Source organism: Lepidochelys olivacea, assembly GCF_965140295.1.
Source record: "Lepidochelys olivacea isolate rLepOli2 genome assembly, chromosome: 9".
NCBI lineage: Eukaryota > Metazoa > Chordata > Testudines > Cheloniidae > Lepidochelys > Lepidochelys olivacea.
This window is the reverse complement of record NC_140419.1, coordinates 34,798,708-34,813,884: the sequence shown is the minus strand read 5'-3', so window position 1 is coordinate 34,813,884 and position 15,177 is coordinate 34,798,708. Positions and strand designations below refer to the sequence as shown.

General features: G+C 43.7%; 1 protein-coding gene across 6 annotated transcripts in view; it reads left to right on the top strand.

The window, feature by feature from the left end:
* COL4A3 (collagen type IV alpha 3 chain) overlaps positions 1 to 15,177 on the top strand; it is a 115,029-nt gene that overhangs the window by 50,811 nt on the left and 49,041 nt on the right. For all 6 annotated transcript variants that reach the window (XR_014713057.1, XR_014713058.1, XM_084639761.1 and 3 more), the window contains 8 exons: positions 2,311 to 2,355; positions 3,157 to 3,210; positions 3,509 to 3,550; positions 4,924 to 5,011; positions 6,136 to 6,171; positions 10,158 to 10,322; positions 11,584 to 11,676; positions 12,869 to 12,964. Coding sequence is in view for 4 of the 6 variants with exons in the window: in XM_084639761.1 (XP_084495887.1) it covers positions 2,311 to 2,355; positions 3,157 to 3,210; positions 3,509 to 3,550; positions 4,924 to 5,011; positions 6,136 to 6,171; positions 10,158 to 10,322; positions 11,584 to 11,676; positions 12,869 to 12,964 (619 nt within the window). In the remaining 2 variants the exon portion in view is untranslated. The remainder of the gene's footprint in view (positions 1 to 2,310; positions 2,356 to 3,156; positions 3,211 to 3,508; positions 3,551 to 4,923; positions 5,012 to 6,135; positions 6,172 to 10,157; positions 10,323 to 11,583; positions 11,677 to 12,868; positions 12,965 to 15,177) is intronic.

Genomic DNA, 15,177 nt, shown 5'->3' with positions numbered 1-15,177 from the left:
GAAAAATTAAACACATTAAAGTGCCATTCTTCTCTGAAAGCATTTCTGTGTTATTGTGGAGTTCCAGCTTTGTCTTTCAATGACTTCCAGAGAAAATTTACTAGGTTTTTAGGTGAAAAGAGATTTTTGTCCAGTGAACTCAACCTGGAATCTGAAAGTCAAGTGAGTATTCTTTCTGGAACATGCTTCCTGAGCTGTACTTAAAGCTCAGTTGAGGACGCACTTCTGCATATCATAGAGCAAAGGTTCTATGGTTGGAACTTGGTCAACAGTTCTGTTATGATGCATGAGCCAGAAAGGAATCCTGCTCACTCCCCAATCGATACAGTGACTGTGCAATGCTAGCAGAAGTAAAGATATTTTAAGTAGACATATTTTTGTCAATTAAGGCAGAAGACATGACTCTGAATACATTCCACTCCAACACGTCTGTGGAGAAAGGAGCCATATTTAGTTACTTTTCTTACCATATCAGTACTTCATACAGTTTCAAAGGACTGATTCCAGTGTTTGAAATATTACATGTAAATAATAAGACTGATAGCAATGAAGGTATAATGAGGTTAAGTTTAACTCTGCACATTTTGAAAAGAGTTTAATAGACAGGTGTGAATGCTAGTTTTTATAATATTTGTAGGAAGCATATAGATTTGAGAAAAAACAGGAAATGTATTCAAAGAATCAGTTATCAGCCTTTGAGCCTGCTAATTTTGTACCACTTACTTATGGTGTGATCCTGCAGCCCTTCCTCACATCAAAGTCTCATGGGCTTCAATAGCTTTAATTATATGAGTAACAACTGCAAGACTGGGCCTGTAATGTGCTTAGATTGAATTTATGATGATTATGGGGTTCTCTGAGATCCTCTGATGAAAGATGCTATTTACAGTAATTTGCGATATTATTTTTATAAAAAGGTAAATTATGAAAAATCTCTTTTCTGTTAACTTCTTAGTGCAAAATAGTAAATATTTATGTTGCCCAACAGGTCAGAGCTTCTCATGATTCCTCCTCAGCCTCCGCTGCTTCTTCCCTTCTCTGTCTCTCCTTCACAAGTGCACTTGTGATGGCCACCCTCTTGGCCAACACTGTGAGGCTTGAACCAGGGGGCTCCAGAGCTAAAAGCATGAGGGGTTACTCCTTCAGCTAAGGAGCCAAGCCTCTGCTGGGAGCTGTAACAACTCACTTCCTCTGTGAATTGTCACTAAGAGGGCCCTGAACACAAACACACCAGAGGGTACATGCTGTCCTCTCAGACTTGCAATCTCAGTGTCATCCTTGACTCCTCGCTCTCCTTCCGTTCCCACATACTATTTCTTGTTAAGTCCTGTCATTCTTTCAGTATTCCCCTCTTCTCTCTAGTGCAAGTGCTCATCCCTTGGCCATCTTTTGCCATGTAATCTTTTCCCCTCTTCAGTATATCCAAAAGCTGCTGCTAAACTGAACTTCCTCCCCTACTGCTCTGACTGACTCACTTTCCACCCACCTTTTATTCTTTCACTGACTCCTCTCTTTCTTGCATCAAGTTCAAGCTCCTCATCTCACCTTCAAAGTGCTAAATAACCTCTTGTTTGCCTACATCTCTCCTCCTGTTTCCTCCTATTCTCCTTCTGCACACACACTCTTCTTCCTAGGCCTCTCTTTTTAATTATTGTTAATATTTTTTATATTTATACTGCAGTAGAAATTAGAGACCAACCAATCCAAGGCTTTGTTGTGCCAAACTCTGTACATAGACACAGAAAATTACAGTCTCTGCCCCAAATAATTTAGTTGTCGTCTTCTTCCACTCTTACTTTGACACTTTATTTCCTGCTTGCACTATGTTTGGAACAGTCTCCCAATTCTTTTTCACCAAATGGCTGCTCTCACTTGTCTCCTTTTCAAATCATTCCTTAAACCCATTTCCTGCACTCATCTTTTCTACCTTATTTCCTCAGCTGTCTCCTTTATCAGAGCTGTTATCTTGTTTACTGTTTTGTCTTTTGTTTACCTCACTTCAAAGGGAATCCTGCAGGTCAGTGGGACTCTGCTGGGGAAAGAGGCAGCATTTACCACTCCTTTGTAGGACTATTAGCTCTTTGGTCTGAGGAATGTTTTACTCTGTGTTTTGTAAAGCTCTGTGTACGCTGGCAGAGCTATAAGTGATTAGCAACAATACTGTACATTTTAAAATAACTTAAATCTCTGTCCTAGAGCCGTAGGGATAGAAAGCACAGACATGAGTGCAGAATTTAGCCATTTGTTTTCCAGAATGCAGCATTACTCGTGACCTTTTTGTGATTGTGCACTTTTTCTTTTTCTTGGTAGGGTAACCCTGGAAAAGATGGTACCCCCGGTCCACATGGCTTTCTGGTAATGAAGACACCTTTTAATTGTTCTGTTATATTAATAAGAGCTGCATAAGTGTGACAGGATTGTATCTCTGTGTTACAGCTCTTCTCTACTTGGATTTGTACTTGAAATGTACATCTGAATACATTTTGGAACTGTATTCCTATACACCAAGCTTTGGGCCAGAGATCCAGGCACAGAGGGGATGCTTTGCATGCAGTCTTCCCTGCAGTCAGGGGGCCCGGCTGCCTCTGTAGCACTCTTTTCCCTCCAGACCCTACACAGACCAGCACTGTGTTTGAGATAGGGCAGCCTGGGCAGTCTCTAGGGAGGAGTGTTTGGGCTGGGGAGATTCACGTTGTCCTCCATGCAGCTCTGTCAAAATGAGTCAGAAAAGAAAATACAGCTGATAATGTGCTATCTTATCCGCTTCAGAACCCTTGGGAGTCGTGGGAGCAACCGCAATCAGAGATGTCCCAGTAGCAAAGCTTCAAATGGGCTACAGTGCACTGAGGGGAGGCCCTGAGGTGGCTATAGCCAGTATGGGATAGAGGGCTTCCATGCAGATGTACTTGTCTTCCTGCAGATGTCGCTTGATCTGCCAGATTTGAAGGTTGGGCTTGTAGGCATGTAAACCCCTCCCTCAATAGGATGATGTGGGGAGATCTCTATACAGGAATTCTCTCAGGGATTTCCTCTCCCTGAGCCACTCACACTCTTTTTTCCATCAGTAGGAATGATCTAGGCTTTTAATGTCAGATTTTATGTATGAAATAGGTAGAAGACTAACCCCTAATAATAATTCTGTTCTATCATCTACAGGGAGAGAAGGGTGAACATGGCTACGCAGGATTGCCTGGCAGAGTAGGCACTAAGGTAATTACATAATATCCTTGTTATTTTGGGGTTGGGTTTTCTTGTTTGTTTATTGGATTTTGGCTCATATATCACTAGACATACAGTGTTCATGCAGTGACATGGCAAAAAATGACAGTAAGTGAAATAATTGAATAAACACCATAAATAGCTATCCACTCAGCTCTACTTAATATGAAGTTCATCTTCGAGATCTGTTGGATTAACATAGAGTTGATATTCAAAACGCTGTGAAGGCTTGTGAGTAATTTGTTTTTAATGTATCTAACTGATGGCCCATTTCTGTTTTCTCATGCAGGGGAGGAAAGGAGACATTGGCCCACCAGGATTTCCTGGTCCCGTAAGTGCAAATTATGCTTGGATTAACATAGTAGTGTCATTTTTTTTAAATGTTCAAATAAAAGTAATCCCCATGGTGCCATGACTAAAGCACTGCTGTCTCAAAAATATGGAGTCAGTGAGGCTCTCCCCCCCGTGTGCAGAGCTCATTGCAGGAATGGACCGTGAGAAGCATGCACCTCATTCATTTCAACTGGAGAGTTAATTGTCATGAAGCAGCCATAAAAGTTCACAATAGTTACATTTCCAAAGTGACACCATAATCATGTCTAGAACAATTGCTGCTAGTTTTTAAATATCAAAAGGCTTTGCAAACTAGAAGCAAAATAATCTCATTGATGTATGCATGCTGTTTCTGACTTTCCTAGAAGCCCATGTACATGTCTGAGGGCAGCCTTTGACTCCAGTTGCTTACACGCAGTTCTTTTTTAAAACATTAACCTGTTTGTATCATCTGGCTTAGCAAGAGCTTTGTACAAAATAAATAAATTAATAAATGAAAAATATTTGTGAGCTTCAAGCTCAGCCTCTGACATTTCTTTAATTTCAGGGCTAATATTCATGTTATGTTGTGTGATTTATACGTGACTCACTATACTGAGTGTGGTTAGGCAATGGTGATCACTATTATCTGGCCACTGTTGAATGAAATACATACAATGGTTTGAAAGGTGGCTGATGTTCAACTTTGTTTATTCACCTGGAAAATAATGCACCAAGGAGCAATAACTTATTGTTGTCTCTAAGTTCCAGTTTTGCTCATGCACATGTTTCATGCAAACTTGGTAGCACTGTACTATTATCATTAATGGGAACATCCGTCCTTTATGTACATGTAATACTGGCTTACCGTTTGTGAATGTCTCCAACTTGCAGCTTGCCCCAGTGACTATACTCACAGATGACAGAGTTCTCCTTCAGTGCAAGTAGTGCTGAAAGTCCCAGGACTGTCTGCATGTATGTGGCCATAGCTCATTACACATGTATAGATCCTAACTTCAAATACAGTGGCTTGTGAACAATTATTCTGGAATTAGCAATGAGCAAACACAAGGTCTCATGATGTCATAAGGTCAAAAGAATGGGCTAGGTCCCAATATTTCTCCCAACAGAACAACCAGTCTCGAAATAATCGGTATTGGTTTAGCTGCTGTTTAGCATCACCCAGCCTCTCCATACCCTGTGTCTTTCAAGTAAACTGAAGGATCCTGACAAATACAGGAACCTCCCTCTGCCTACATGACCTGGGGTTTGAGAGTTAATGGAAGAAATCAGGTGTATGTGAAAGCAAATTACTCATGTCAAGCACTTGTTATGGGAGACTGCCTTTCTCTTTAGTATTACTGTTCTTTCTCTCTTGCTGTCTCTTTTAAGACAAAGTATTATGATGAGGTGGCTGGTGAAAAAGGAGATGAAGGATATCCAGGACCCCCAGGACTTAAAGGTCAACCTGGCATACCTGGTGAGAGAGCTTTGAAAACTATAAACATAATAGAAAAAGAAATCTATGCCAGGGCTTGATCATGCACAGCACAGGGAGGAAAAGTTGTCACAAGGACCCTGAGCCTGCACTCATGAGAGTGCCACTGTATAGCCACCAAATTACTGCCATCAAGTAGTAGAAGTGAGACCGAAGAGGCTCATAGCTAAGTGCCCGACTTGTATTCTGAGCATCACAGTGAAGGCCATATTCAGAATATGGGAGAAGGGACACAAGGACCCTGACACTTACTTCTGTTCTTTTCACCCTTATTTGTGTGCCCCTGCTCACACTCTTACTGGAACACATCATCATCAACACATCTTTGCCGCACACCAGGCAAGGAATTGAAAGATGAAGGCCATAATCCCTAGGAAAGGGCATTTATTTCACACTAATTTTCATTATCTTTTTCCCCATTGTCTCATCCTGATTTTAATGCATGCCATTCGGAAATGGTAGAGGCATCAGTTTGTTTTTTTTAATTTGGTAATGCTATAAAATGAAAACATACTGGCAAAAATAAAAAACAAACCCTGTTCAGTTTGTCATTCAGGACACATCACAGTGTAGTGAAGGGTTTGTGTGTTAAACTCTGACACCATAGATGCAATTTGTTTGCCTTGTATCCATCCTCACCAACCCTGACTTTATTCTGTAGAGCCCAAATCCTGTAAACGTTTATACATACAAGTGGTCTCATAGAGTTCAATGGGGGCTACTCACCTGTATAAAGTTACTCATGTTACTGAAGTCAGTGGGAATTGAGGGCACCCAATACCTTGCAGGGTGCTCAACACTTGGCCTATTAGTAATGGTCTGATCCCACAACTGTTGTGCACATAAAACTCTCATTGCATGTCAGTGGCAGTTCTTTGTGAAACAACTGCAGGACTGGACAAATGACAAATCCCTATTAGGCAAAATCAGATTAAAAACTCAGAGTTCAAAATATGTGTAAAATTTTGTTTTTTAAGTCAAAATTGCTATTCAGCCTTATTATACAATCCAGCGTGTAGTTAAAAACAGCAGCACAGGTATTTGAATAGTGAAAATCCAATGTATACAGTGGTTTAATTCATATTTTTAATATATTGCTTTTGCAGGGCCAAGAGGTCCCCTAGGTATGACAGGAAGACCAGGTATGTGTCATGAAACAACAGCATGCTAAAAAGCCTAATGCCATATTCGTTTTGATTATTTTACTTAGTATTGTGAAGGCAGCAATCATTTCTCATGTATGTCTATGCTGGTGTGCATACCCGAGTACTAGATCATGTGCATGCAGGTGTAATCCAGGCAAACCCACCTGAGAGTGCACCTTTGTTGTGCTGGTCACACATAGAAAACCACATCCACACTGCTGCTCTGGGTACCTGAGTTTAGTGCTACTGTTTTAGGGGTCGTATTCCAGTATTCTTTGCATCAGATGGAGCCGCTCCAGGAACTGATATGTGGTGTGTTCTTGGTACCATGTTCCTTTCCTTCCTGAACCCCTGTGCAGAAGACGTTTTTCCCCACCTTCTTACATTTACCAGTGGCACTTCCAGGTCATGTCACCTCTCGCTTCTGTCTGGTCAAAACAGGGTCAAAGTCATGGATCCTTTGGAGGAGCTGCTCCTTCTGTGGGTGAAATGTTTATGCAGTGGCGTAGGTGCTCAGCGAGATGCTGGGTTGCATTTCAGGAGCATTTTCTGAGATGTCAAAACCAGCAGGACTTGGGGGATGAGAATAATTAATTCATGGCAGACTGGACAGACATGAAGAATGCTCCTCTTGCCAGAAAATCCCCTTGGTTTACCAACGCTTCTAGTGCAGGAGAAGTAGCACAGTGTGGCGTGATCACATCTTCTTGCAGACTTGGGGAAACCAGCAGTGGCTCCAGAACTTCCGCATGAGGAAAGAGACCTTCATGGGGCCATGTGAGGAACTAGCACCAACCCTCCGGTGCCCGGCCACTTGATGAGGAAATTTTTAGTGTGGCAGTTCTCAAACTGTGGGTCGGGACCCCAAAGTGGGTCGCGACCCCATTTTAATTGGGTAACCAGGACTGGCATTAGACTTGCTGAGGCCTGGGCCCAAAGCCCGAGCCCCGCCACCCGAGGCTGAAAAGTCCTAGGTGGTGGGGCTCAGGTTACAGGCCACACGCCTGGGGCTTAAGCCCTTGGGCTTCTGCTTTGGCCCCCTGTCCTGAGTGGTGGGGCTTGGGCTTTGGCTTTAGCCCCCAATGCGGGGTGTTGGGGCTCAGGCAGGCTCAGGCTTCAGTCCCCCCTCCGGGGTCATGTAGTAATTTTTATTGTCAGAAGGGGGTCGCGATGCAATGAAGTTTGAGAACCCCAGCTTAGTGGTACGGACAGCTAGAGGTACATAGCAAACTGCTTTGGTGTTGGCAAGTCAGCTGTTGGGGTTGTGAGAATGGAGGTTTGTGAAGCAATTAATTGTGTGGTTTACCCACTGATGGTGGACATAAGAAATGTTCCTGAAGTAATAGCTGGCTTTCAGAGGATGGGGGACCCAAACTGCGCTGGGGCACCCAAATTCCACTAGGTCCATCAATGGCACTCAGTTGCCCAGAGTTTGCCCGACAAAAGGGGCTAGTGAGTATGTGAACCACAAAGGATACTAATCCATCATTCTTCAAGGCTTGGTTGACCATAGAGGCAGGTTCTTAAACACTAACACTGGAAGTACGGGAAAGGTTCCCGATGCCAGGGGGTTGAGGAGATTTGGCTGGTACTTAAAGGGGAAGCAGAGACTTTATTCCCAACAAACTATATTGTTATGAAAGGTGTATCTGTGACAATAGTTATTATGGGGGACTCCACATACCTGCTTCTGCCATGGCTCATAAATAAGGCTGCAAGTCTGTCATGGAGGTCACAGAAATCACGGTTTCTGTGACTTTTCAGGACCTACGTTACTTCTGCTGCAGCAGTGCAGCTGATGCCCTGGCTGCCTGAGCAGCTGAAGCAGCCCCAGGACTAGCTGCATGGGCTGCTGCTCGGCCCCAGGCAGCTTGCCCCGGGGGCCGCCGAAGCAGCAGCGGTCCCCGGCGCTGCCCTGCGCCACCCCACCCCCACCCTGCAGAGCAGCCACAGGACCCCGAGCGGTCCCCCTTCCCCAGCACCACCCTGAGCCTGCCAGAGCAGCAGCAGCACGTTGGAGCCCACCAGAGCACCTAAGATTTAGTCATGGGTATTTTTAGTAAAAGTCATGGACAGGTCACAGGCCGTGAACTTTTGTTTATTGCTCGTGACCTCTCCATGACTTTTACTAAAAATATCCGTGACTAAAAGGTAGCCTTAGTCATGAAACTGTATAGTGATGTCAGGGCCCTGGGAAAAGGGAATTCAATTTCGAGCTCAGCAGCTGCAGGATGGTAGTGGAATGTGCCATTGATAGGCTTAAGGCTACATGGCGCTGCCTTCAAACACATCTGGATCCCAGTGTGCTCAATGCCATTTATATAATCATGACCTGCTGCACACTGCACAATATCAGTGAGGCAAAAGGCAAGTATTTGCACATGGAGTTGGCTCAGGACATTGATTGTATGCAAGCCCAGTACAGGCAACCAGCTCCATACTGGTGCTGGGTCCAGATTTGCAAGGGAAATAAGGGTTGATAGATCCTTGCAGTGCTGGGAGAAAGAGGATGATGTCTGACTTGTGCTGCTATTGGGGGCACTTTGGTAGCCTTTTGTAAATCTGCTTTAACCTTAAATGAAGGTACATGCCAAAATTGATACAGGCCACAAGAGGCTCTTTATTATTTTAGTTTTATCTGATTTGCACTTGCTGGGATTGTCACTGTGCTTGTCACAGTTCACGCCGGTATATAATTCATTTTAACAGTTTTCCTGGAATGTGTTTACCGGTTGGGATGGGGACAGTTGAAGTAATTGCATGATTGTTCGGATTGTCACCCCATAAGTGATTGCCCCAATTCACCCACTATGGAACCCCTCTAAACAGATTTCCTGAAGTGTGTTTGTAACGTGGGGTGGAGTTGGTGCTGGGGACAGTTGCGGTCATTGGTGATTTGTTGTTTGGATTTTGCTTGTGACTTGCCTGAAGTGTAATAAAGAAATTACAAAATTTCTCATTTTTTCCCTTTGATTGATAATATAGTAAATATTTGTAAAATTTTCACCCTTGTTCAAGTCCCAGAACTTCCTGTACTGCTGTTTTAAGTCTTCATTCTTTTTCGGCACTGAGCAGCAGAATGGTCAATGCCATACTCCACCAGCCTTCTAGAAACATGAGTGTTTATGGGGCTGTCCTTGCTGCACCAGGTAAAACTGTGCTGCCAGCTGCACTCCTGCCAGATATTTATTAAAATTCTAGAGTCCTTCTAGAGCCAACTAGGGCTAAAGGGGGCTCCACATGGCCTGGGCTAGGGTTCAAACCAATGAAAGGGGAGGGTGAGGGACCAGTCAGCTCCCTGCCTGCTCAAGATAGCCAGTGAGTGGCCAGGGACTCTAAAAGGGAGGGGCACTTCAGTTTCCCCTCAGCATATGTTCTCCTCCCCTGTTCAACTGGAGCTGTCCCAATCACTGCTGGCCCCATCAATTTTCCTACCTGTTGAGGCAAGTGGGTGGTATTTTCAGCTGTAGTAAGCTTTGGAGACTGCAGCATCCTACTTCCAATGCATACTGGGGGAGTGAGGAGAACTTGATACCTGGAAGGGCAAAAAGATATGGGTACAGGGAACTGTGGGCATGGGAGTGGAGAACTACTGAGATTTGAGACCTAGTTACTGCGCCTTCACCACATCAACCTGCAAAGTTGGATGGTTACAGCTGACCGGAGCACAAACTCACACCTTCAGACGAGCTAACTAGCTTGGGATCTATCCATCCTGAGATGCACGTTTCAGGTGTTTTGAGTCTGGACAAGGTTGGGGGCGGGGGACGGTTGAACATATCCTCACTCCTGGATACATGTAAAGTCGGCAGTGTACACATACCCTAAACGGCCAAAACTCAACACACATTTGAATGATAGAAACAAAAGTTCTAACGTGCTACACCTTCCCATGTTACAGAACACACTTTTAAAAAACTCTTATTAGCTCTATAGGTTCATCTAGGATCCTGAAATTAAATAACAGTTTTATCTTTTGTTAGGTGTATCGAGACCTGGCATAAATGGTCCACAAGGATATCCAGGACTGAAAGGAATTAAGGGAGAGAGAGGACAGCCTGGCATGAATGCTGTGGGATCCCCAGGACTTCATGGGTTTCCAGGCAGACCTGGCTCTGTAGGATCACCAGGTCCTCCAGGACAGCCAGGTACAGCATAGAACTTGTGTAACTGTGTATATAATGGACCAGATTATGGTCTCAATTGCACTGCTACAAAGACAGCGCTATTTCAACATCTGTGGAATTGGCTGGTATCACGGAGATCAGAAAGCTGGCCTAGTGTCTTAACACTTCATGAGAAGTGACTTCTTGAGAATACTCTGAATAGCCTGGTTGAATGGGATTTCCAAAGAGCAAACGTGATGTGCATTATTAACAGAAACGTTGCGCGTAACGAGGTGCTGGGTTCCATCATTATTCTGAGATTCTGTACAAAAAATGTAAGGACTTTCCAGCAATACAGGGGAGTTGGACTTTCTGTACATGGGTGACAGTATACATCTACTGCACAGTGAGGAAGAAAAAATAGGTATGAAGAACACTCTGGTGATGTTAAAGGAAAGCCTATTTGTGTGGTTGACATTTCCAAAATTTCAGTAAATCTGGAACAGTAAATTCAACAGGACCCAATTCAAACCCTATTGAAATCAATGGCAAAGCTCTTACTGACTACAATGGGCTTTGAAGCAGTAATTCTGTGTGAGAATACGCCCCTTGCAATGCTGGTAAGTGAGAAATGGGTGATCAGCTGAGTAAGTGCAGGTTATAAAATTTGAGGAAGATGCAAACTCAGTGGGATTCAAATGAGTGTGCAACATAGAACAAATTTTTTATTCGAAGTAGCAATTCATGGTAAAGCCAAATAAAGAGTACTTTGTTTTATAAACAGTAGGGCTTTGTAATTTTTTTCCGCCCAAGTGTTACTGGTGGAAATACGATATGCTATTTCTAAAGACTTTTCTGTTGTTTTGAAATAGCTGAGAATGCCAAAAGCAGCGCTAGTGAAGAGACAGGAGCAACATAAATTTGGGGTTCAGAGTTTCCCCTTTCATACCGGGAGCTTTAGTTTATTTACTTCTCATCCAAAATAAAAGTACAAAATCTTTGTCTGGAGTCACAGAACTATGTTCTTTAAAGGTCATCACCACATTAGCACAAACATACCCACCAGACCACATGAGATTTACTGCTGCTTTACCAGATTTTTCCTCTGGTACTTCCATGTACAAGGCCTTGTCAGTCTTTCTCCAAGTTTTCAGATGTGTTTAGCGTAAGATTGTTCTTCCTTTGAGCCTGAATATCCTCTACAACCCATCATGATGGTGTCTATCTCTCTCTCTCTTTGCAAAACCTAAAACTCTTCGAACAGTCTGCTAAATTAATGTTGTCATACTCATCCTATCATCAGGTAAAGTAACGTTTGAAACGCACCCACCAGGAGTTCCAGGAAACCCCGGATGTGTGGGACCTCCAGGACTTCCAGGAGATAGTGGAGTGAAAGGTCAGCAATCGTGTGTGTGTGTGTGCGAAAATATGTTCCTAGAATTAATTTACTATAGATTCAGATGGACCTACAAGATGCAGAAATTCATTTAACCTTTCTATCGAACAAACTGTTCCATGTTCAAGAAAGCTGCTGTAACTTACAGAAAACAACTGAGCTGAAAAATCATATTCAGTCAAGATTCAATAGAGAGCTGAATGTGATCATTCTACTGTTTATCAGCCAAAATAATTGGATCCGATTCTGCTATACTTCATTTTCGTGTGAGTGTAACTCCACTGAGTGCAGCATGGTTTCTACAATATGCACACATGTGTGAGATCAGGATTGGGCCGTGTTGTGATTGACATGAAATGATCATTTCTTTTCAGCTAAAAACTGAGATGTGTAGATGGATTAAAAATTATTATGCTGATTCTGGCTATTCCTTAGGAATTACCAATCAGAAATTAATTAATTAATTAGTGTTAGCAGGACTTCTCCATGTCTTCCTTGTGGAAACAGCAAGAGGGCCAAGTTCCCCCTTGCTCCACCAAGATACTGGAGCCAGATAACAAAGATCAATTCCACTCAGGACAATCTGGGGAAGGGAGAGTCACACACTCCCACAGACTTCACCTCTTCCTTCCATGTAAGAGAGGAGGCTGGAAATGAGGTCCCCATGCCTGGGCCCTTCTGTGTCCCCCTGCAGATCGTACCACAGGGACTACTGCAGCTTTGTGTTTTCTAACATGCTGATGATGACAACGTCTAGGGTCAGCCAGCCTATTGTGGAGCCACCATGCATAGGAGTTAAAGGCCTGGGCACACCTTCCTCCTGCTTTACAGGATTTGGCTTATTGCTAAAATGACAGATTCTCAGCAGAATACTAAAATAGTGAACAAAAAACAGGCTATTGAAACTGGGTGATCCTGTCTTTTAATTGACAGTGCTGTAGGCTCTGGTGCCAAGAAATAAGAAAGTCTGTATTTAAAAGGATAATAATCCTTGATTATTGATGATTAATGATTAATATGAAGCTTTATTCCCAGTGTTTTCACTCCTCTTTAACCCAGGAGATATGTTAGATAGTTGTGCCTAGCCAGCTACTCTCTTTCCAAATAATAAGAGGGCCTGATGCAAGTTATTCATTGAACACGGAGGTAATTTGCCAGTATAGCAATTAATGAAGGTATAATTTTGTTCCAGGTGAAGAAGCAAGTCCCTGTAATCAATGCAGTTATATACGAGGAGGACCTGGACTTCCTGGTGCTCCTGGGCAAGACGGTCAAGAAGGAGTTACTGGTAAAAAGGAGTTGGCTTTTCTATACTGTTATTGGGAAATGCCAGTGTTTCTTCATGCACCATCTTTAGCTGCACAAATCCAACAGCTTTCCCTCAATTACAATGAGATACTACTTTTAATCTATACTCAAAACTGTCTGAAACTGGAGGTTTGGGGCCAGGGACTGTATATCCAGGATGTAGGGCTTTGATTTTGTGGTCCACTTTCTCTGGGAAGAGGGGGCTGTACAGTTTAGATTGGTTCCCCTCCTATGGAGGTGGAGGCTAAGATAGTCAGGAGGGGTTACACTGAGAGCAAAAGGAGAAGGTAAAAAAAGAGCACTCAGCACAAAACTGAGATGTTGATAACAAAATTAATCAAGAAACCACAGGACATGAAAACAGGACTTCTCCAATTGCCTATACTGTACACTAATGCTAGGAGCCTAGTAACAAACAAGAGGAATTGGAATTGATCATTTATGAGCATAAATTCGATTTAGGTGGTATTACTGAAACCTGGTGGGATGATTCGCACTATTGGAATATTAACATCAATGGTTCTAACCTATTTAGGAAGGATTGCCTGGGGGAAAGGGGAAGGGGAGTGGCACTCTGTCATTACCTGTTTCCAAGTCACTGTTAACTCAGAAGAAAATTCACTTGAATGTTTACGTATCAATGTCCTAACACAGAGGTTCTCAATCTTTCTGAGCCCCCTCATCCTGCTGTAAAAACTCCACTGCCCACCAGTTTTCTGGTTTTCTGCATATAAAAGCCAGGGCCAGTGTTTTCTGCATATAAAAACCAGGGCCAGTGTTAGAGGGTAGTAAGTAGGGCAGTTGCCTGGGGCCCCATGCCACCAGGGCCTCCACAAAGCTACGTTGCTCATGCTTTGACTTCAGCCCCAGACGGCAGAGCTCAGGGCCATGGGCTTCAGCCCCATGCCGTGGTGCTTTGGCTTTCTGCCCTAGCCCCAGCGAGTCTAATGCTGGCCCTGCTTGGACCCTCTGAAACCTACTTGTGACTCCACCAGGGGGCCCCCGACCCCTGATTGAGAACCATTGTCCTAACAGATAAAGCACAAGATGGATTACTGGTGTCTCCTACAGACTCCCAAATCACACTAGGGAACAAGATGACTGCCTCCTTACACACCCATCTATAATGTTTATGGGGAAAAACTGTGTGATCATGGGGGACTTCCATTTGAGCGACATATGCTGGAGGTCTTATGCTGCTAGTACTAAAACATCCTTTGAATTTCTAAACATTATAGATGACCATTTCCTAATAAAGTGTTGCAGCTAACACATGGGGAACTCTTTTTTAGACCTTGTCTTAATAGATAAAGCGGAACTGAACACACAATTAAAAGTTAATGGTAGCTTATGTATTACTCCTGGGGGAATTCTGTGCCGAAATCATACCTTCCGCAGATTTCTTGGCTCCTGTGCAAAAAAAATGAGGAAGCAAAGAAATCTCTGGGAAACACATGACACTCCTCTTCCCTGGCAGCCTGGGCACATCTGCTGGGAGCAGCTGGCACCAAAGAGCAGATCACCGTGGGGGAAGGAGGGAAGCTGCGTGCATGTGTCTGTGGAGAAACATTAACGGAGTAGGGCTGGGCGCAGTGCCTGGGTGTGAATGAGTGAGAGAGACACACTCTGTCCCTCTTGCTCACTGTTGCTGCATCCTGGGCTTGGAGGAGTAGGGCTGTGTGAAGCAGGCTCTGTCCCTGAGGCAGAGCAGAAATGTAACAACTAAGCAGGGAGGTTGCTAATGTTTCCATTGTTAGTTAATTGTTCCCATTCTTAGTCAATTAAAAGGAGTACTTGTGGCACCTTAGAGACTAACCAATTTATTTGAGCATGAGCTTTCGTGAGCTACAGCTCACTTCATCGGATGCATGCCGTGGAAACTGCAGCAGACTTTATATACACAGAGAATATGAAAAAATACCTCCTCCCACCCCACTGTCCTGCTGGTAATAGCTTATCTAAAGTGATTATCAGGTGGGCCATTTCCAGCACAAATCCAGGTTCTCTCACCCTCCACCCCCCCCACACAAATTCACTGTCCTGCTGGTGATAGCCCATCCAAAGTGACAACTCTTTACACAATGTGCATGATAATAAAGTTGGGCCATTTCCTGCACAAATCCAGGTTCTCTCACCCCCCTCCCAAAAACCACACACACAAACTCACTCTCCTGCTGGTAATAGCTCATCCAA